This window comes from Castanea sativa, chromosome 7, assembly GCF_040712315.1.
Source record: "Castanea sativa cultivar Marrone di Chiusa Pesio chromosome 7, ASM4071231v1".
In the NCBI taxonomy this organism is placed as follows: Eukaryota; Viridiplantae; Streptophyta; class Magnoliopsida; order Fagales; family Fagaceae; genus Castanea; species Castanea sativa.
Genome location: NC_134019.1, coordinates 6792886 through 6814617, shown reverse-complemented (window position 1 = coordinate 6814617; position 21732 = coordinate 6792886). Strand labels below are relative to the sequence as shown.

At 31.7% G+C, this 21732-nt stretch overlaps 1 protein-coding gene and 1 long non-coding RNA gene across 2 annotated transcripts; both read left to right on the top strand.

Moving 5' to 3' along the window:
* The first annotated feature begins 3222 nt into the window (after positions 1-3222).
* On the top strand, positions 3223-7542 carry LOC142642437 (uncharacterized). Its single transcript, XR_012845658.1, has 3 exons — positions 3223-3534; positions 3620-3758; positions 6939-7542. It is a non-coding gene; the product is annotated as an uncharacterized LOC142642437 (long non-coding RNA).
* A 1103-nt stretch (positions 7543-8645) lies between these two features.
* LOC142642436 (cyclic nucleotide-gated ion channel 1-like) lies at positions 8646-21391 on the top strand. The gene is made up of 7 exons (XM_075816785.1): positions 8646-8700; positions 10644-10856; positions 13331-13614; positions 14029-14140; positions 16543-16585; positions 16702-16904; positions 20669-21391. Exons 2-7 carry the CDS (start codon positions 10650-10652, stop codon positions 21074-21076), a joined length of 1257 nt encoding a protein of 418 aa, XP_075672900.1. The 5' UTR covers positions 8646-8700; positions 10644-10649; the 3' UTR covers positions 21077-21391.
* Positions 21392-21732: the final 341 nt, after the last annotated feature.

The following is a 21732-nucleotide window of genomic DNA, read 5'->3' as shown; positions in this document are numbered from 1 at the left end:
AATCGTTTACTGACCTACAAATTTCACTTTTCAAGAACTTTTTCATTAAAAATGGGTGCGCGTACTATTCACACATTTTAAAATTATTTTGTTACGATATTTTCAGCTTTCGCTTTCAACAATAAGCTTCTATCCAAACTGACCTTAACTCTGCTTATTACTTGGATGTGCCTCTTCATTGGCATCTATGCACTCTTAACAAAGCCAAGTTCTGCCTCTCTTTGCTTTGCCTCCGGCTTGTAATATGCTTCCTACTTGAGTTATTAACTACGTAATTATCTAAGGAAAATAGGATTTTTTTATGAAAAAATGTTCCCACATAGAAAATTTATAGAATATTTTTTATTAATTTTATATATTTATTTTATAATTACTCATAAAAGTTGTAGCAAAATTTTTTCCAATACTTTGTCTTAAAATCAAATCAAAAGTTGTTGAATAGGCTGCGGTACTATATAGCCAATTGACTCGTACTTGCTACTGCCTACCTATATAATGAAAAACAATAAAATAAAATAAAGTTGTAATCTTGCAAAAATACATTCAAGGTGGCACGTTTTTGAGGGTGAGTTGAATCCAGCTGTAAGGCACAAAGTTTAAAGTTTCTTTTTCCATATTTACCCCCTCCAAAAAAAAAATTCCCATTATTTAGTCTCACATTAAAGTATTCACATTTATTTTTTCTAATTCTATCCTATTTTACCATCTAAAAAATTACTTTATCAATTATACCATACCATTTTTCAATACCCCAACATCAAAATTTTTATTTTTCTATTCTACACATTAAAATAATATATCTTTACAATAAAATATATATATATTTTTTTCTCAAATCTATCCCCACTAAACTTTTCACCTCTTCTCTTTCAGACTCCTCCATACAACTACGCATCGGCGAAACTTGAAAAAAAGAAAAAAAAAATCACCCCGATCAACGGCACAACCCACCACAAATGCCGATCTTCCACTCCTCCTCCATCATTCATATCAACCCGTGTCGGCGAAGCTAAAAAAAAAAAAAAAAAAAAAAAACCATCACGCCGATCAACGGCACACCCACCACAACACCGACCTTCCAGAGTCCTCCTCCACACCACTCCTCCATCATCCAATCGGCGAAACTGAAAAAAAAAAAACCCACCACCTCTAAAGAAAACCCACGCCGATCGCACACGCCGATCCGGAGCTCCGATTTATACCGAAAACCCACAACAAAAACCCACACGCCGATCCGGAGCTCGATTCATACTCGAAAACCCACAACAAAAACCCACACCTCCAAAAATCATACCAAAACCCACAACAAAAAAGTTATACCACGCCGATCGGAGCTCCGATTCAAACCATCGAGCCATCCGCCAACCCATCGAGCCATGCGCTTCCACCGTCGAGCAAACCCACGGGGTTCTTGAGTCCGAACAAAAGGAGAGCGGTGATGATAAAGAGAGAAGGAACATAAAGAAAAGAATAGAAATTATGATAAGGAGAGAGAAACTCCCGGGGCAAAAGTGGAGAGAGAGAGAGAATTAAAAAATATATTTTTTTATCCCATTAGTTACAGTACCATCTTACATTTAAGATGGTACCGTAGCTCAATTGTATATATTTTTACAATTGTTGCAAAATACAACATTCAATGGAGCCGGAACTTTGGGCTGAATTGTAAAAAAATTGCAAAGAAGGGCTCCATTTGCCATTTGCCACTTGCCACATTCATTGTGGATGCTCTTAGAGTCTCCGACAATCACGTGACATAAACGGATAAAAGAAGACAGCTTTAATAGACTGCCAAAAAATAGGTCTACTAAGTAATACCTCTTAAATCTCTCATAAAAAGTTTAAACCTTTTTTTTTTTTTATAATCTTTTACTTCTTGTAACTTTTAACTTTTTAAATCTTATGCCTAATATTGAAAGCAACTTTCTTAACTTTTGATCATAACCATTTAAATATGGTGCAATTGATCTCAATCCCAATTCTGGTATCAATATTTTATTTTGGTTCACAATTAATTTTATTTTTATTTCCGTAACTGTTCATTTGATTTAATTTATTTTTATAAGAAAATTCTATTAAAATAGTGTGAAATTTGAGTTAAAACCAATTAGGTCTAAAACTTTTCAAAATTGGTCAATTTGGCCTTTAAACCTAACTTAATCTCTAAATACTTAAAAGTTATTATGGCTTTTAAGTGAAATTTGTAGTGTGCTTTTGTATTAGAACCTCTTTTGCTTTCTTTTTGTGTGTACGTGTGTTTGTTTCTCAATAAAAAAAGTCTATTAGTTATTTTTCTCAACTATCTTAGGGCTTAAATTGGCTTTGGGGGATCAAATTAGCCAGCTTTTAAAATATTTAGATCGACTTGGCATTAGCCCAAATCTTAAGGTATATTAATGGAATATACTTTATTTTTAATTTGTAATCAAGTAGGTCCCTACCGTCAACTAACTAACAGAAAAAAAAAATTTCGTGGTTATGTGTGTTAGCACTTCAAATAATAATAATAATAAAAACTTAATGAAAATATTACGAAGTGTAATTAAGTTTTCATTTTTTACCATTGTTTTTTTGTTAGAAAGTAGCGACTTAGAATTTTATTCAAAATGTCTTCTTATAAAATGAAATTTCATAATTATTAATGTGACAAATTATAATTAGTGCATAATAAAAATGTATCAATAATATATCATTTTAAAAGTGATTTTGATTTAATTAGAACTCGCTTACCTAAATAAATTTTGAAAAATATCATATGTCCTTAATAAGTTTTAACATTGTTTATTTTATTTTTCACCATCATACATCGCTACCCTATTTAGTTAGTTGATTTTACTTCGAAATATGAGTCTTTCTAGTACCACAAAATGTGACACGAAAAAAGCCACAACTCGCATGATGGCAAGTTGTGATTGGTGGAGGAGTGTGGTGGGACACTCCTCTACCAATCACAACTCACCACATGGGCGAATTATGACTTTTTTGGTGTCATTTTATGTGACATAAGAGTTTCCTTATAATAAAGGAGACATGTCCTTTGGGGGTCCTCCCCTGGGCCCATACCCTCTGACGAGGGGGTGCCTCCACCAGAAAGACATGATGATTTCTCAGAACAAATTGAATTTTTATCGGTTGATGAGGGCCCAATAATTTGTTAGAAATAATTGAGTTCTTATTGTTGGAGAAGAAGACAATGCTAAAGAAAGAATGGACCATTGTCCATGGACCATGGTGCACACTACACACACTACTAGTCTGAGTGGTCTGAGCAGATGGAGTTGCCGGGTCTTCTTTAAAAAAAAAAAAAAAAAGACTTGCTGAAATAGGACAACATTAGAAGACTATTGACCATTGTGAATGGCTCTCACACTTCACACGCTAGCACTAGACAACATTAGCAGCCAGGATTTGCTCTTGCTTATTATTACTTGCAGCTGCCTCTGAGCACTCTTAAAATCCCATTACAAAGCCAACTTCTGCCACTTTATGGATTGCTCCACCTTCTCACACTTCACAAGCTAGTAACACCATTTGGTGAAAATCTTTTGCTTCTCTCAAGCAAAAAACGTAAGAAAAAGAAATTTACCTTATTTGTCTAATCTGTTTCCCATTTCTCCAGGGATCAAGATTCAGATTTTCCTGTTTAAGTTGGCTGGGCCTACACGTAGTTTAAAGGCTGATTCTCTATTTCGGACATCGTTTCCTTGATAAGCTTTAGTTATGAATTCTCATTCACATCAGCGAGGGAATGGTGCGGGGTTAGTTTCCTTAGCTCTTGACATCATTTTTTTTACCTCATCTATTGTGTCTTTAATATCTATTCAAAATACTGTAAATCCTTTCAAATTAATTAATCATATTTAGTTAATTATTATTCTTTTTTGCCTCTTTTTATGTTCTAACAATAACACTTGTCTTTTTTTACTAGTCTAACATATTTCTAAATTGGTTACTATTAGGAATCCGTTTGGGATGAGCAACTTATCTACAATTTTAGTTTATTTTTATTATTATTTATGAGTCTCATTGTACTTTTTGATATTATTTATAGATCTTACTTTTGCTATATTTTGAAGATAAATTTAGCATTTTAGCAAAATGCCTACACCAATACGAATGCGCAAGTGTAGGATATGTGGTTGGAAAAAATACCAAGGGGTCAATGATATTGCTACTCATGAGTACACTTACTTTTGTTATTTGAAAGATTAAAAAATAACTAATATACTTTGTAGTGGGCTTTGGGGTTGTGGCTGCCTTTATATGTTATTATTATTATTTTGTGAAGTGGTGTCCAAAAGTTGGTAAGTTAGGGTATGTTTAGTAGTGGTGTATAAATATTCTTGTTCAAAATGATGTGAAAATTGTGGTTTAAAAATTGTTATAAAAACCGGTGTGGCCGATACCGTACCAAGCATCGGCCGGTACATACCGTACCAAATAGTGTACCCGTACCAAGACACTTTTATATTGTACCGGAAAAATACCAGCCGTACCGGCCATACCGGCCAATTTCTGGGCAATACCGGCCGATATCGGGCGTACCGGCCGGTACAGAATTTAAAAACTTTTTTATTTTTTATTTTTTTAGTTTTGTAATTTTTGAATTTTTGTAAAGGCATAATGGTAACTTATTTACATTAACTTCTTAGTATTATTTGCTTTCTTATTATGCAATGAACAACTAAGCTTTCTCTTTTTTATATTGTGTTTTTTTTTTCTCTTTTATTTGATACTAAAATCTAACACTATGAATAATTTGTTCTGAATTGAAGTAATGTTTTATAATAAACTTTTATATTTACTATAATATAAGTGAAATATTATATATTTATAAACATGGTTCTAGAGATTTTGGTGTGTGTGTGTGTGTATATATATATATACACAAAATAACGGTAAACCCGAAACGTTAAACCGTATCGACTCCAGATCCGAAATATATCGTATCGCGCCAAACCTAAGCATGCTCTCCGGTACGGTATTGACTTTCTTGATAAAAACACGTGTTTAAAGTACTGATAATGCAAAAAAATGTGTTTGGTACCATCTTTCAAATAATATATTTAATATATATATATATATATATATATATATATATATATATATATATATAATTGTGTGTTTGGTATGTGTATGTGTTTTTTTTAAAAATAATTAGAAAAAATACTATTTTATTTAAGGAGAGAGAAAAAGAAAGGATAAGAGAGGAGAGAAGGACAAAGTGATGAGCTTGTGAGAGAAAAGAAAGAAAAAGAAAGAGTTTCGTCTTGTCAATGGGCCCCACAATTAACTTATTTACAAAAACAACATATAACAACTTAATTGAAAACTAAAAACGGGTATAAATGAATTTTGAAAATACATGTTTTTTTTTTTTGGGTAGAAAGGAAACTGCATTAACCAAACAAAACTAAAAAGGAATACAAGGATCGTGTATGGCCCCGTTATAAAACATGCCATTGTTGTCCGAGCTTAAGAGCTCCAAGAGATCCCCAGGCGGATCTTGATACAACAAAAAAGGACTTTCAATTTCAGTCCCTATCCTAGCCAAACAAATAACACAAGAATTTACTTCTCGGTAGCAATGCTTGATCCCCGACATGGCCTAACCGTGAGATCAACTACCCGCCGTCTTCGCGTAGGCGTAACAACAAGATTAGTATTAGAAGACGAGAAACCCTAAACCCTAAACCCTATACATGTTTTAAACAACCTAATTCGAGAACTATGACTCAAACACTCTTGATAAAAAAACTCCTACCAAACACACATTTCTTTTTGGGGTTTATAGCTTTCGTTGTTTAAACATTAAAAACTATTGTTTGAGCTTACATACCAATGTTTAATGATTTACTATTATTCAATTTTTTTAGTTACAATGAACATTATAAAATTATTTATTTAGATAATTTTATAATTATTAATTAATTAATTAATTAATTATGACATCAATTCGATCATTGAGACTCGGTCCAACCATAAAACCGAGAACCATTTTCTATTCTCGATAGTTTGACCGTACCATTTTTTAAAACTATGGGCACAATAGTCAATTATTTTAAATGGAATGGACTCTCTCGTTTCTCCTTTCTCATTTCACACCACCATAGAATCGAATAGATGACTAGATGTAGTTACTTCTACTAGTTAGAGTTGGGCTCTCCGATATTAACATTCCACCGAAAAGCCATTAAGAAAACCGCCGTGAGGGGAGGGGGGGCGGGGGGGGGGAATTTATGGTATTGTATTTTTGGGGTTCTTTTGCATCGTACAAATTGGATGCACGGACGCGGCACCGGAGGTGCCGCACTCGCGTCCGACGCGGCGGACTCGCCGATGCGCGAGGGACGCCGCTACTCGCGCGTCGCTGCCGCGTCGGCCACGTGGCATCTTATTTTTCCTCGCCGACTCGCGCCGACGCAAAGACCGGACCGAGCCGATTCGGCCGGCTGCACCGGGCCGTTTCGGCCGTATCGGCCGGCGACCGAAACGGCCGAAACAGCCCGAAATGGCCGAAACAGCCTCGAATCATGCCGCAACAGCTCGTAATCGGCTCTAAATGAGACCCAAAAACCCTAAATCTATCATTCCTTAATTTTATTTTGAATATTTGTTACTTCTTTTGTGTTTTCTTTTTGGTTTTGTGTTGTGTTTTGTGTTTCTTGCTTTTTTCTTTCTTTGTTTTGTGAATCAAGGCATAGTAAATTAGTAATATATTTTTTAGGAATATTTTAATAGTAAAAATATATAGAAAATATAAATAAAAATATTTTTAATAATTTTTTAATTGCCGAGTCCCGCCGCACCCACACCCACTTTTTTCAAAAATTACCGAGCCCCGCACCCGTACCCGCACCCGTGCTTCATAGTCGTACAGAAGATAAGAGTCATATAAACTAATTTTATGTTTGCCAATTGCCATGCTTTTTGTTTAGGATAAATGATATCGAAGAGCAGGCTTCAGAGGATGGCAAAGCTGTAGCAGTGAAAGAATCTACGACGGAAAAGACAAGTTCGGACTCAGGAGGGAATTCTCTTCCATGGGATTGGAATAGAATAATTAAATGGGTAAATTCTCTCCCATGGGATTGGAATATAATAGTTATATTGGTGCGCATGATCGCATTATCACTGGAACCCTTGTTCTTGTATGGTCTTATGATCAATGAATACAAGAAATGCGTTGAGATAGACAGAAGGTTGGGGATCACAGCTATAGTTTCGCGATCTTTCCTTGATATCAGTTACCTAGTGCTGCGATTTCATACTGGGTTTTTAGGCGGCCTATTTCGGAAATATAGAAGAAAATTAAAAAATAAGTTACACAGAGAAAGAAAAGGAGCCGCGTCAGGACAAATGGAGACCATGGCCCCCACTGGCCCAATCGACTCCTCCCACTCAACACCTGTTAAAGGTAAATATCAACATAATTACGTGCTATCTAAATTGTAATCTACCTAATATCTCTCCAATAAAAATAAATAAATAAATAAATAAAATGAACCTAGTTAGATAATAATAACAACATAAGAAAAAAAAATAATGATATCAACAATCCAAACTACCCCCAGTTTTTTTTACTAAATATTTATTCTAAGTTGCTTTCTTGATCTTATATATGTTGCATGTACAGGTGTCCACGTGTGTGTTTTTTTCTTCTTCAAAATTTTGATGGAATGGTAGAAAATATGATGTACACGCACATATATATAATTTTTTTTTTATAAAAATTATTCACCATTTCTTTTTGAATGGTACCAAATGGTTGATAGTGATTTAAAGATAAAGATCTACCAACTTGTTTATAAAGTGATTGTAATTATGCTTAATAGTTACTCTTATGGAAAATGATTGTTTAAAGGACTGCTTGATTTTGTTCATTGAAAGGAAAAATTACCCTGAGTTTAATATAGAATCAATTATATCATAAATGATTTCCTGTATTTAAAAGAGCGTCAAATTTCTTTTTGATAAATGATTGATTGAAATGCATTGAGTAATAATTATTTTTCTTTTTGATAAATGACTGATTGAAATGCATTGAGTAATAATTATTTGTCTTTTCATTTGTTTATATATTGTTATATTGAATTGTTACTAGTTTTATTTTTTTCATAGTATTTAGTAATGCATCTTATGTGCATTTGGGACTAGCTTATAAACTAGCATTTTGTTTTTTAGTGTTGTTTGGGAACAACTTATTTAAATTTTTGCAAAAAATGTGTTAAAATATACTTGTACTTTAAAAAAGTAAAGAAAAAAAAAGAGGCTTTCAAAAGTCTGTACAAAAAAAAAAAAAAAAAAAAAAAAAAAACTAGCTTATAAGCTAGTCCCAAACACACTCTAAGAGATCGTTTGGGATGAGCTGAAATTTTCAACTTATTTGCAATTTTACTTATTTTTGCTACTATTTATGGGCCCCATCGTACTTTTTGATACTATTTACGGCTTTATCGTACTATTCAACGTATTTTTCAACTTTTCTTCTACATTTTCAGCTAAAAGTTCTTAGCTTTAGCTAAATAAATTGCTCCCAAATAGACCCTAAGTATATATTTAATTCTTAATTAAAAAATAATTATTTATAATTTTGCTCCCTGAAAACTAAAATACTGGTTCCTTTATGCAGATCTCGTAAAATATTTCTTGCATCAACACCTTCTATTTGACATTTTAGTTTTTCTTCCCATCCCACAGGTAATGAAGTAGACTAAAGCTAAATTCTTGGTTGCAAAATACATTTTTCACATCTTCTTGTAGTTTGGGACTAACAAAAGCACATTCATTTAAACGGAAATTTAACGACACAAAAATGTAACATAGTTCAACAAATCACATGTTTTCATTCACATGCAACAACAGTTAAAATTTATTATCAATGATAAGTATTGCACATTTGATAAATTTTTATAGACCCCACTTACGAACTTACAAGTATCAATGCACTCACAATCCTTTAAAAAACACAAATTAACCTAAATCTCATTAAGTTCAAAACAAATTCTCAATTATTTTATTGGGAAAAAGAGTCAATTAATAGATATAACACACAACAGACTATTTCCTTGCCCCCTGTTTGTTCGAATTCCTTGCCCTTCCCCTAGAATCCACTCTGCGTTGAAGGAGCAGCCAGTCGCTTCCTGAGCAGCTGAAAGCATAAAATTTAGCAACAACCTAGAATCAAAATACCAATTTTTCATTGGATATTTTGTATATCTAAATAAGTTGTAGTACAAGTTTGATCCCACTTTGGTAGTGGAATAATGTCGTTTGATTCCTCTTTGCAAGTTGAAAAGTGTTATTATCTCTTTAGAAGAGATAGTGTGAAAGAAATGATCGAAAATCAAGTGGAAAATGCATTTATAATGTTTGGATAGATGTTGAGTTGATTGAAATTGTGTTTTCGAATGATTGAACATCTAACAAATGTCTTACGAGAGTTTTTGTCTGAAACTCGATAGAGACTCATTGACCAAATGTCTTATGAGATTATGCAATTTTTTTTTTTTTTTTTACGAAGTTATTGCCAAGAGTTGCACCATTTCATATTTAAACATTTATGAATATTTGGAGATTGTTTTTACCATTTTTTTTTAGCCCTTTTAACATTTATTTCTGAATTTTCATGGTCTATATATAATGTATAAACTCTCATTATTCTCCCTAACAAAAAATTTTAGAAACACTAGGTATTCTCCAAAGTTGCAATTTGTAAAATCCAATAGGATTGGTTGTATGTTGGGGGCAAGTTTACAATAACCCTTTAGCTACTTGAGTATGAGAGAAAATAGTATCTAAGGAAAGCAATTTTGTCATACCTCCAAGCCATTGCAGTGGAGTCGAGCTTGATATCGAGGCAGCAGATTCAACAGCTCTTTAGTAGTTGTGTCTTCAATATATTCCATTTGTTTATGAATATGAACGCACTTAAACTAAGACTCAAATACATAAAAAGTGCGTTTTGAATCTTTTGATTCAGATTATGCCAAAGTACAAAAATATGACCCAAACAATACTCAATGTGTTCACCCATACAAATAAACAAAAAATCACGCTCCCGTATCTTTCGACCAAAAATCCGTAAGTTATCTATCAACCTCCAAACACAATCACGTTTTTTGCATATGTTTCAATTCTTTAATTACTTATTAATAGCAATGCCTAGATACCGCTCTAACACATTATAAGTTTCTTTTAATCGAATTACGCCAACGTACAAAAATATGATCTGTATCTTTTGACCACAAAAATAAACAAAAAATCATGCACCTGTATCTTTTGACCACAAAACCAATAAGATATCTGTCAACCTCTAAACATAATCACTTTTTTTTTTTTTTGCATATATTTAATTCTTAATTACTTATTAATTGCGGTGCCTACATACGGCTATAACACCTAATTTTTAATGGACAAATAATACTAATTCTTTTATGAGGAAAACTAAATTATTTCTTTGACAAATAAAACATTTTTCTTCCACAACAAAAGGGTTCAAATAGAATAATTATAAGTTTAAAGCAGAAATTTGAAGCAATTTCTTATACACCCGTACTATCTTCTTTGAATTAACATTGTCCTACACATAATTAGATTTTATTTAGTGCCTCTAATGACGGAACTACTTGTAATTTGTTCAGGTGGTAATGTTATGCATACTCTTAGACGTGAGAGCCATGAAATCTTTAAAAACATTACAGATCTTAAACATTTTTATTTTCTTCCAATATTGGCCAAGAGTTTTTCAAATTTACCTACCAAGGAAGGATCTGGGATCAAATCATGAGATACTTGGTGGAAGGCTATGGGTCCTAGGTCCACTGGATTTCTTTCTATACATCATTGCCGGCCATGTAAGTTTGATTGTGTAGAATTTTCATATTCATGAAATTTAATCTTGGCAAGTGTGCAAGTGTTGAACCCATCTCTCTCTCTATCTCTCTCTAGAGAGAGATGGGTTCATTTTTTTTTTGAGGAGTTGGGTTAAATTTAGATCTTAGGGACAGTATTTAGATACTATTACTTAGATTTCCTTCTTAAAATTAAGTAGTTTCGTATCTTAAGAGATCATAATCACATGTCAAGACCGGTTTCATGTAAGTGCACCATTGTTGTTAAAAGTGCGCCTATGCTCAAAGCTCAAAGCCCCAATCTCTCAAAGCTTTGTGAGGCCAAAAAATATATCAATGAAGCATGCCTTATGCATGTTGTTTTGGATCTTTTTGAAGAAGAATAAAGCACGCATAGGCCTGTTTTTATTTTATTTTATTGCTAAAAGATATGAATCATCAAAATTAAATGTTTGATCTTGAAAGAAATAACATGGACCAATGATTTACTACACAACTATTATCTTTAGGGCGTTGTATTACACAAATTATTTTTTTTATTTATGTGTCATAAGATAGGTTAATTTACAATTCTTGTGCTTTTTGATCTTTGACTTTTAGATGCATGTTGATTGAACTACATACATCATTTGATCATAATATCATGGTTATGTACTTTTATAAAGCACAAGAGAAATATAGAAAATATTATGTATAAAACTTTTTATGACTAGATTATTATGATATTGACCATTGATAATTGTTTTCAATTTATTATATAAAAATTTTAAGAATTGAAATAACTTAGGTAAAAATTGAATTTACAAACATTATACAATTGACTTCCCTTATAGGTCAAAAATAGAAATTTTGGACATTATTATTTTTTGGAAAAATTTTAGCTACAAAATAGGAGGTGAATTTTGACAAATCCAATATTGAATTACATTTTCTTCTTACACCTTTCTTGCTTGAAAAATTTCTAGAAAATTAAAAATTAATAACTATATCATTTATAAATTATTTAAATTGCAAGTTTTTATAGTTTAAAATTATGAATAAAATATAAGTTTATAAATCATATTGTAAATAATATTCAATGGGCACAAATTTGACATGTATATTAAGAGCATAAAGAACATGCAATCCAATTGTTAGATTTTTAAAATATGTATTATTGTTAATTTTTTTAGCTTAACTTTGTCATTTTTTTTAATAATATGTTACGGATATTTCTATTAGAAGTTATGAATTATTATATTTTAAAATTGTGTGTTTCACTTCAATAAAGCGCTCTTTTTGTGCTTAGGCTGCAAAAGGCCTATGCGCTTAATTAAGTGTGCTTGCCGCTTTTAGCAACATTGAAGTGCACTTTACCTTTAAACTATTTCTTTGATATTTTTTAATCTAGTGATTCGATTAATGCTCATGAACTATTATTTTGATTGTTGTAACCTCAAGATTTGTTTTTTGAAAAGTATTTAGAGATCAAACGGTCAAAATCACAGTCTTGTCTTAGAGAAATGAGGTGGTGATGATATGCAAATGTAATGCAAGTGAAGTTAAATGAGAGGTGCAAAATGGGGTGTATACACTTGCTAGTATCTTTGAGATGTATTTAAAGTCCAAGACATTTGCCCTGGACGACTAATGAAGATCTACAAGGTTTGAAATCTCAATACATAGTCTACACATAATCAATCACTTGAGATGTTGAGAAATAGCTTTCTAAATTTGATTGATCAAGAATCCTGCATATAGAGTCCTAATTTAGCTTAATCAGCCATCCAAGCTTTGACCCCATAGCCAAGGTATAAAAGAAAACCTAGAGGACATGAACTTAGACTTTTGGAGAGCTACAGATTGTATATCTAGGGTTAGGGTTAACCAATTCCTCTCAAAGCATCACCCAATGATCAAGGATTCAAAACTTGGTGATCAAGTTGAAGTTGCTGCAATAAGAACACAGTCAAGTTGCTATGAAGAATCTTCAAGAGGTTCTTGAATTTGTAAGCTGAACGTTCATGTGAAATAGAGTTCATGATAGAAGAGTCAATGGTCATGGAGTTGAGTATAGACATGTAACTAAGTACTTCATGAGATATCAATAGATTTATGGCGAAGTATTTTTTACAACTTTCATTCTATTATAGTGGCTCTGTTTCCTTGGGGTTGGTAGTAAACTCCCAGAGAGTTTTTCGTATATAGGGTTGTTCTTTGTAACTATATTGTCAATGTTATTTATTTTCTACAATTCGTTATTTTGCGATATGGTTGCATATTGTGATAAATCACAAACAATATTACTCGAGCATAATTGGCTAATTAAGTAAATTTAGCATTAATACTGGAATTTAGTGTATTAGTTCATATCTTTTGAATTGTCTTCTCTTCTTCTTTTTTCTTTTAATTATTATCATTTTAGTTGAAATAGTTATTACATTTGGTTATGATATCTACAAAATTTACTGATGTTAAATGATTTGCTCGTCTTTTAGGTATTAGGAGCCTTTTGGTATTGTTTCTCTATTCAACGAACTGTGGCTTGCTGGTACAGGGCGTGTGAAAATCATGATGGATGTGTCCGAAATTCTTTTTATTACTGCGACCACAACTTTGGCTATCACTCTGCTTTAGATGATTTTTGCCCTAAAAATATGCCAAATGCAGAGCTCTTTGATTTTGGAGTATATCTCGATGCTCATCAGTCTTATATCTTAGAGTCCAAAAATATTCCACAAAAAATATTCTACTGTTTCTGTTGGGGCATGCGACATCTGAGGTTTGCACATATATTAGACTCTGTACAATTCCATATTAAGATTCACTATTAGTTTCCTAGGTGGTTTATACCATAGCATTTATCCACTATGGAGACTTGGATTTCGTGCTCAGCATACAGACCTCCATACTTGATGTTAAAACTGTTACCCTGGTAGATGAGTATCAGCAAAGTGGCTCATGACTTCTCTGATTGCCAAAAGCATTGTCATTACTCTACGTCTTGCATATTAGGATTGCAGGGCCTAAAACCTATGCTTGTAACCTAGTGGATTCATGCATTCGCGTGTGTACACACACATATATTTCTATATTCTCTAAACTTATTCATTCCCTATAAAATTTTGTAAATTCATTGTAGTTATAAATTTTCAAGATTAGCATCTTATGCATTATAGTTGTGCCACTTTTGCAGTTCTTTTGGTTCAAACCTCCGAACAAGTAACGATGTATGGGAAAACTGCTTTGTACTTTGCGTTACTATCTTTGGCTTGTTACTATTTCTATATTACATGGGAAATTTTCAGGTGCGAATCCAATTCTTCTATTTATTTATTTTTATTATTATTAATGTTAGGCTCTTAGTTGTACAATTATAAAGCAGAGAGACAGTGGTTTCTAAATAGGAAGAATGAAACCCCATAATTTCAAGTAATATACTAATCATCCTACTATATTATTACATTGATACGATTGTCAATCTCATAATGCTGTTTTATATTTCTGTCATTTGTCGTTGTTGCTCTCATTTTTACTATTGTTGTTAATTGTTATTTTTATTGAAAGAAATATATTTTATATAAAAAATATTAGATCTGATTTTTATTAGGAAAAATCATTGTTGTTAAAAGCGCACTTTAAGCAGTGCTTAAGCTCGTAGCTCGAAGCCCCAAGGCTCTAGCTCTTTTTGCCTCAAAAGCTAAGCCCATTCAAAGAAGCACGCTTGAGGCGTGCTTTTTCAAAAAGCTCAACGTGCGCTTTTTGGAGCTTTTTTATATTTTTCAAAAAAAAAAAAAATCAAAACTGAGTTAAAGCTATAGGATCTTGACATTATTGGTACAAACCATTGATTTTGTATATTTTTAGTGTAAATTACTTATAAAATAAAAAATATTTTGAGTGTAACTTGTCCTACAACCCAACCCACAACCTCCCAATTCTTGTCTATTTTTATTTTTTCTCCTTGAAACAGTAACCCACCTAGCTCCTTGGTACCAATTACCATGTTGCAATGTCCTCATATTCTTAGTTCATTCATGAAAAAAAAAGAAAAAGAAATGTATGATATAATATATGTGGTAATTGTTTAGTTACTTTAGTGGTTGATTTTGGCCATAGCAAACTAATTCTTCTAGAGTTTTAGTCATTACGTGATTAAATTATTAACTAATATTACTAATTAGTCATAGGGCATTATAGATATAGGAGATTTAAGAAAGGATATTACATGGAAGTACTTATATCTAGCTTATCCAAAAAAATAAAATGACTTGACTTGCAATTTTTGTGTTAAAATTGCAAAAGTAGGGTATATCTAAATGTTATATGAATTATATAAAAAAATTTATTTCAATTTATATGATAATTTGATCATTTGATTGTTACATTTCTTATTAATAATATTTTTAAAATTTTTAAAATTATTTTTTTAAAATGTGCGCTTCACTTTGATTAGGTGCGTACTTGCGCTTTGCGCCTAGGCTCCAAGAGCCCTTTGTGCTTAAGTGCGCCCCTTGCTTTTACCAACACTGGGAAAAATGGAATATTTCATGGAAACACTAAACATGTTGTTTTTATTAAAAGAAAAATAAAGATTTTTATAAAAAAGATTCAGATCTGGTTTTTGTTAGGAAAATAGAATGTTTTATGAAAATAGATTCAGATCTGGTTTTTGATATGCAAAAGAGAATGATTTTGAAAGTGAATTTCCAAATCTGATTTTTTATATGAAAAAGAAATATTTTTTCAAAGAAAATTTCAAATCAGATTTTTAATCATGAACATATAAGTTATAACATCTTTATGAAAATATATTCATATATGGTTTTTAATATGTAAATGTAAGATGTGTCTTTTTGAAGGTTGGTATATGCTTTTATTCCTAGAATTTTAAGAAATGTGTTGCAAATATATATATAGTAAAGACTCTTTTTTTAAAATCATATATATTGTAAGGACTTGGCCACAATTTTGACATTCTTTTGTCTCATATTTTTTTATTTTTTAGTGTAGTCACTTGGGAAACATTGAGTTTGAATTATATTAGATGGCTTGTATTTTAGACTTAATTTAGACATGCTTATTTTTCCAACTTTCATATTTATTTTATGGCTTCTCAAACTTATTTTAATATATAGATTTTTTTTTTTAACAATGTAGTTCAATTGATAACCCATTAGTTGAACCAATGACCAAATGGCCAAACTCTTAGACTAGGTTAATGTCCTATCCAAAATTAATAATTATCCCATCACATGAGTTTGGATGTTTAGTAAAGTAGATGAAATTGTCTTGGAATTCTTCTCTTCAAACATAACCATCTAGGAATCACACAACATTTATTGTCTTTGGTCTTCCCAAATGCCTTGGAACCTCATAATATTTATTATTTTGGTCTTTATCAAAGATTCTATTTTAAAAAAAAAAAAAATCCAAGACCAATCTAATTTTATTATGCCATCAAACCTTCTCTCTTTTTATTTTTTATTTTTTTTATCAGAGAAATATTACTATGCTACACTTCTCAAATTTAGGGTAATGAGCGTTTTTTTTTTTCATTAGTGGATCTCCCACTTAAGATGTGTTTGCAACAACTTTTTCAAAAAAAGCAAAAAAAGAAGATGTGTTTGGAACAAGGAGGTGTATGCTTGTAAAATTGTAGTATATTGTAAGATATGCCAAAGTTAACTTACTAGCATAAGTGGGACAGATATACTTGCAGCGGCGGATAACTTCAAAATCAAAAGCAGAAGGTACATTCTAGTACAACTTTTTTCTTTCAAGTATTAACTTTTTTTCTAAGTACAACTTTTTTAAAAATCCTAGATTTTCCTTGTCAAAAACTAAAAAGATAAGTTGTACCAAACAGCTGCGAAAAGAAAAGAAAAAAACATTAAATTGTGGATTGAAAATAAAAAGCTCCGGACGGAAACAAGCAATGAAATTACTAAGATCATGGAAAAGAAATTTCACGAAGAAGAAGATATTTATGTGGAGATCCTGATCTCTGAACTTCCTTCACAACTTCAAAGCGATGTCAAGAACCAAATCTGCTTTGATCCGCTACAGCGCGTGAGTTTCTTCACCTCTATAAATTTGCTAAATAACTGTTTGTCCCGTGCATATTGAATATGCCATTGAATGGTATTATAAATATCATCCAACAATAAAATTGAAGGATTATATTATTATAAGTGGTGGCTGTATATGTAACTCAGGGTGGTCACAGGACTACCCACTTGCCAACACACACACACACTAAACTAATCTATTTTGACTAACTTAATAAAAATATTGATCACCCTAATTTGAGAATTACAAAAATTTCGATTCAATAAAAATAAGAGTAATGTTACATTTATAACATTTTTACAATAATTTTACAATAAATTTTATGTGATAAGCGAAAAATGGTTACTAATTCTAATTTGAGCCCAATATTGACATCAATTTATAACCCACTAATAACAAATTGGTGCATACAATTTTTATAAAAAATGTTGTAGATTTAGCATTATTCCAAAAATAATTTTGGCTCCTCAAACATAATTCTTAATCCCTTAAAAAAAAACCCACTTAAATGACAAAAAAAAGCCCAAATGGCAACAAAAATAACCCAAACAACAACTAGTAAACAAATTATTCAACAAAAAACCTATTCAAAAAGAAAAAATAAAAATAGTCATTCAAATTTGTAACTCTTTCAACTTATTTTATAAAAATAATCCCTAATTTCATAGGTTCTTTGGTAGTGTTGGCAGTTATGTTTTTTTTGGTTTTGCAATCACAATAATTTTGCTATCCTCAGCAAACCAAGTCGTAGTTGTAACAAATATCATCCATTTTTTTTTCTATTATCATTTCAATTCTCTTACTTTATTACTCTAATCGCAGCATTCTCAATTCCTACTTTATTTCTTATTAGTACATTTCTTTCTTTTTCTCTTTGTTAGTTGGAAAAAAATTGTAATAATTCATGTTTTTTCGTGTTTTATATATATATATATATATTCAAGTTATCTCTTTATTAATTTTTTTATAATTTAATTTTCTTAAGTGATGACCCTAAAAAATTTCCTAGAGCTACCACTAATATGATCATCTTGTTTTATAAATAATATGAGCATCTTGCATACCTTTATTATCTACAAAAGTTAGAAAAAGTTTTTGTCCATTATATATTCAAATCTTTTTTTTTTTTTGTTTAATGTGGAGATCAATATAATTTGGTTGAATAAGTGTTTGACAAGTGTGTGAGGCATCTGTGTTTGATACATATCAAATATTGGAATACCCACTCTAGAGGTGCCTATACCAAATATATACATATATGCATATTTTTATCAGGACAAAGTTTATCTACAAATTAGTCTACAAAAATACCCATTAAATTTTTCATATATCTTTTTATTGAATGTCAATTTTGAAAATTTAACTGATGTACTTTATGTTATTAACATGCCTGTCAAATTTCATTCAAATCTAATGTTTTTACTATTTGATTAATAAACTAACTTTTTATGCAAAATTTTATATCATAAATGCTTAAAATTTAAACATTTCATTGATGACATATCTATCGATCTTTGATATTTTTCAAATTTTGCAACCATGAAAGATATAATAAGAACGTGCAATCTAAAGCTTGATTTTCAAAATTCGCACCCGATAAAAAAAATATTGCCCGGAGTTTGAAAATTTTCTTTCCAAATTAGTTTGGATTTAGAATCTCATTTTTTTCTCCCATATGTGTGTTTGTTTCTTAATAAATAAATTGAAAAAAAAAAGAAAAGAATTTTTGGTCTTCTTCAATGATGCACGTAGGGGTGGCAATTCGTGTTCGCGTGTCGGGTTCGTGTCGTGTCAAGTCATGAGTATTCGACTACATAGGTCAACACTAACCCGACCTGTTTATTAAACGGGTCAAGATTTCTCAACACTAAAACGACACATTTAGTAAACGGGTCAGCCGTGTCGACCGTTTTATCAGATTTTATCAAAATGAAAAATAAAAATTAATGAAAAAACAAACAAATAAATATTTTTAATATAAAATTCAGAACTAACGAGTAACTGCATCACAAATAATCATTCAAAATTAAAGCATATCTCAATATCACAAATAATCAATCACAATATGTCAAAGAAAATAAATCACAACAACTAATAAGTTTATATACCTAGAGTTTGAAGGGTATATTGGTAAAATATCATTTAATTAAACGGGTCAGACGGGTCAAACAGGTTCTATGTGTTCAACACTAACCCAACCCATTTATTAAACGGGTTAGTCATGTCAACCCGAATATGACACGAACCCGTTAAGCCTCAACCCATAACCTACTAATTTCGTGTCGTGTCGTGTCGGGTTCGCGGGTCGTGTCAAATTTTGCCACCCCTAGATGCACGTCATTGTCACATAATATCCTTACAATTATAATAAAAAAGTTAGCCTTAAATTCTCACTATCTCTCTCTCTCTCATTTTCTTAACAATAAATAATTTTCATCTCATGTGATTTGAATATAAATTTTTATAGCTCTTTTCTAATTAGAAATTAGACCATTCACGTTAAAAGAGTTAAAAATTTTAACTTTAAATAAAACAAAAATTTACTTTATTTATTTTAATACTTTACTTTACATTATACCTTCTATTAAAGTTTTTATTTTTTTTACCACTTCATTTAAATATTCTTTATTTATTTATTTGTTTTTTATCCTTAGTCTCCCGTCTTTCTCTATCTTCTATTCTTCTCCTGCATCTCTTTCTCTTCTCTTATCTGCCGCCCAAATCCACTGCCACCATCTACCACCACCACCGGTTTAAAAAAAAAAACATAAAACAAGAAACCACAACCCACCGCCAGCCACCACCGGGAAAAAAAAAGACCATTAAACTTCAACCACAAACGAAAAAAAAGCAAGCCGTTGGAGGGGAAAAAAAACCCCATAAAACTTCAACAACAAACAAGAAAACAAGCAACTTGCTGGAGGAAAAAAAAAAACCTACAAACTTCAACCACAACCACTACCAGCCACCACCATCGGAAAAAAAAAAAAAAAAAAAAAAAAAAAAAAAAAAAAACCCACAAAACTTCAACCATCATGAACCCACCATAACCCATTCCAAAATCAACCCAACCACAAATCCATGAACCCACAGTCACCCATAATCACGATTGAACCACCGAGACCCACAACCACAATTAGAACCACCATAACCCACAACACAGCCAAGAGATTGAGAGAAGAGAGAAAATGAGAGATTAGAGGAAATTTGAGAGTGAGAGATGAGAGGAATAAAAAAAGTAAGGAAATGAAGGAGATGGTATAATAAAGACACTGGGTCTGTGAGGGAGGAGAATAAAGAGAGAGACGTTGGGGAGAGTGAGAAAGAAATGAATTTTTAATTGTAGGAAGAGAGATGGTAGTATAAAAAATTTGAGTTTCATATTTAAGTTGATGCTGCATTGAGCTATTATAGATAACAACTTACTGTAGTTAAAAGTTAAAAATTTTAGATGTAACAACTTTGATGTAGTTTGATTTTCATGATTTGAGTTGTTAAAATAGCTTTTTAGTTTTTTTCACATTTTTGTTGTGAATGCTTTTAGTTTGTAAAATTGTTAATTTTGTACTAGATAAAAGGGATAACATAAAAATTAATAGTTGCAACTCTATAACGATATATATAGAACTCTAAACTTTATTTGGTGTAGATTAATATATTAAAAAAATTAGTCTATAAAACACTTCTATTTTACTTATTAAAAAGCTTCTTTTCTTGGTTAGGAAATGGATTTGCACTTCAACTAATAATTTTTTCTTGCTCAGCTCATGATAGAAAAAAACAATAGCTTGGCTAACCCTGAGCATGAAAATTTGTTGTGTGACATCTGCAACTCTCTCAAGCCAGTGTACTACAACGAGCAGTGCTACATTGTTCGGGAGGGGGAGCCTATGGATGCGGTATTCTTGATTACAGACGGCAGTGCATGGGCCTTTCCAAGCAACACTAATGGTGAAGGAACAGGAACTGCCTCCCGACATGCTGAGCGTCTTAAAGCAGGTGACTTCTTTGGAGAAGAACTTTTTGAATTGGTTAGGGAACCTTACTCCCCCAACATGTTCAATCTACCCAAAGTTCCCATTTACTCAAAATCTCTCAAAACCCATACAAAAGTGGAAGCCTTTGCTCTAATGGCCAACGACCTTGCATCGGCGGTTGAAAAAAACTTCTGAATCCAGCAGAGCCTAATGATATTGTTGAATGCCCAAAGTGTTGGTGCTTCAAGAAAACGCCAAAATTTAGCGGTACCTGACACCATTGTTGCAAAGAAATGGTTTGTACTGATGTCTTTGAATTACGTTTGTTTTTCTAGTGATGGAGGTGCTACTTGTTTGGACTTCGGGTTCTCAATGATAATGGTAAAAGTTAGGAAAAAGACAACGTCTGAAATAATAAACAGTTTGATGCACGCTATTAAATTCAGAAAGGATTGTGTGTAGAACCTTATATTTACACCTTTTGATTCAAACTAGCTTGTAACCGTGTGATGAATATGGATATCTCCATGATACTGAAAGCACAATTAGTATGAAAACACTAATACTTGTTCAAACTTTAATTTTAAAATTACAGCTAGGTTGTTTTTACTTTAACTTATCAAAGTGCGGAATAAGAGAATATGCGCAATAAACTGGTAACATTACCCTAAGCCATATTCAACCACAATGGACAATAGAAGAAAAGCTTAGAGAATAGGGAAGAGAGATGCAAACATAAGGTAACACCAAGACGTGTTATTGAAGAAGAAACTGAAAAACTCGGCAAAAAATATTTCTATGCTTCTCTAAGTCAAAATCGATCCACTAGTGAATAATTTGGAGTACATGAA

Bases quoted from the DNA above. Each gene is read 5' to 3' on its own strand.
- LOC142642436 (XM_075816785.1), top strand. From the start codon at position 10,650: ATGTTATGCATACTCTTAGACGTGAGAGCCATGAAATCTTTAAAAACA. The intron at 10,857-13,330 runs GTAAGTTTGATT...CTCGTCTTTTAG, and splicing joins TATACATCATTGCCGGCCAT to GTATTAGGAGCCTTTTGGTA. The intron at 16,586-16,701 runs GTACATTCTAGT...TGTACCAAACAG, and splicing joins TTCAAAATCAAAAGCAGAAG to CTGCGAAAAGAAAAGAAAAA.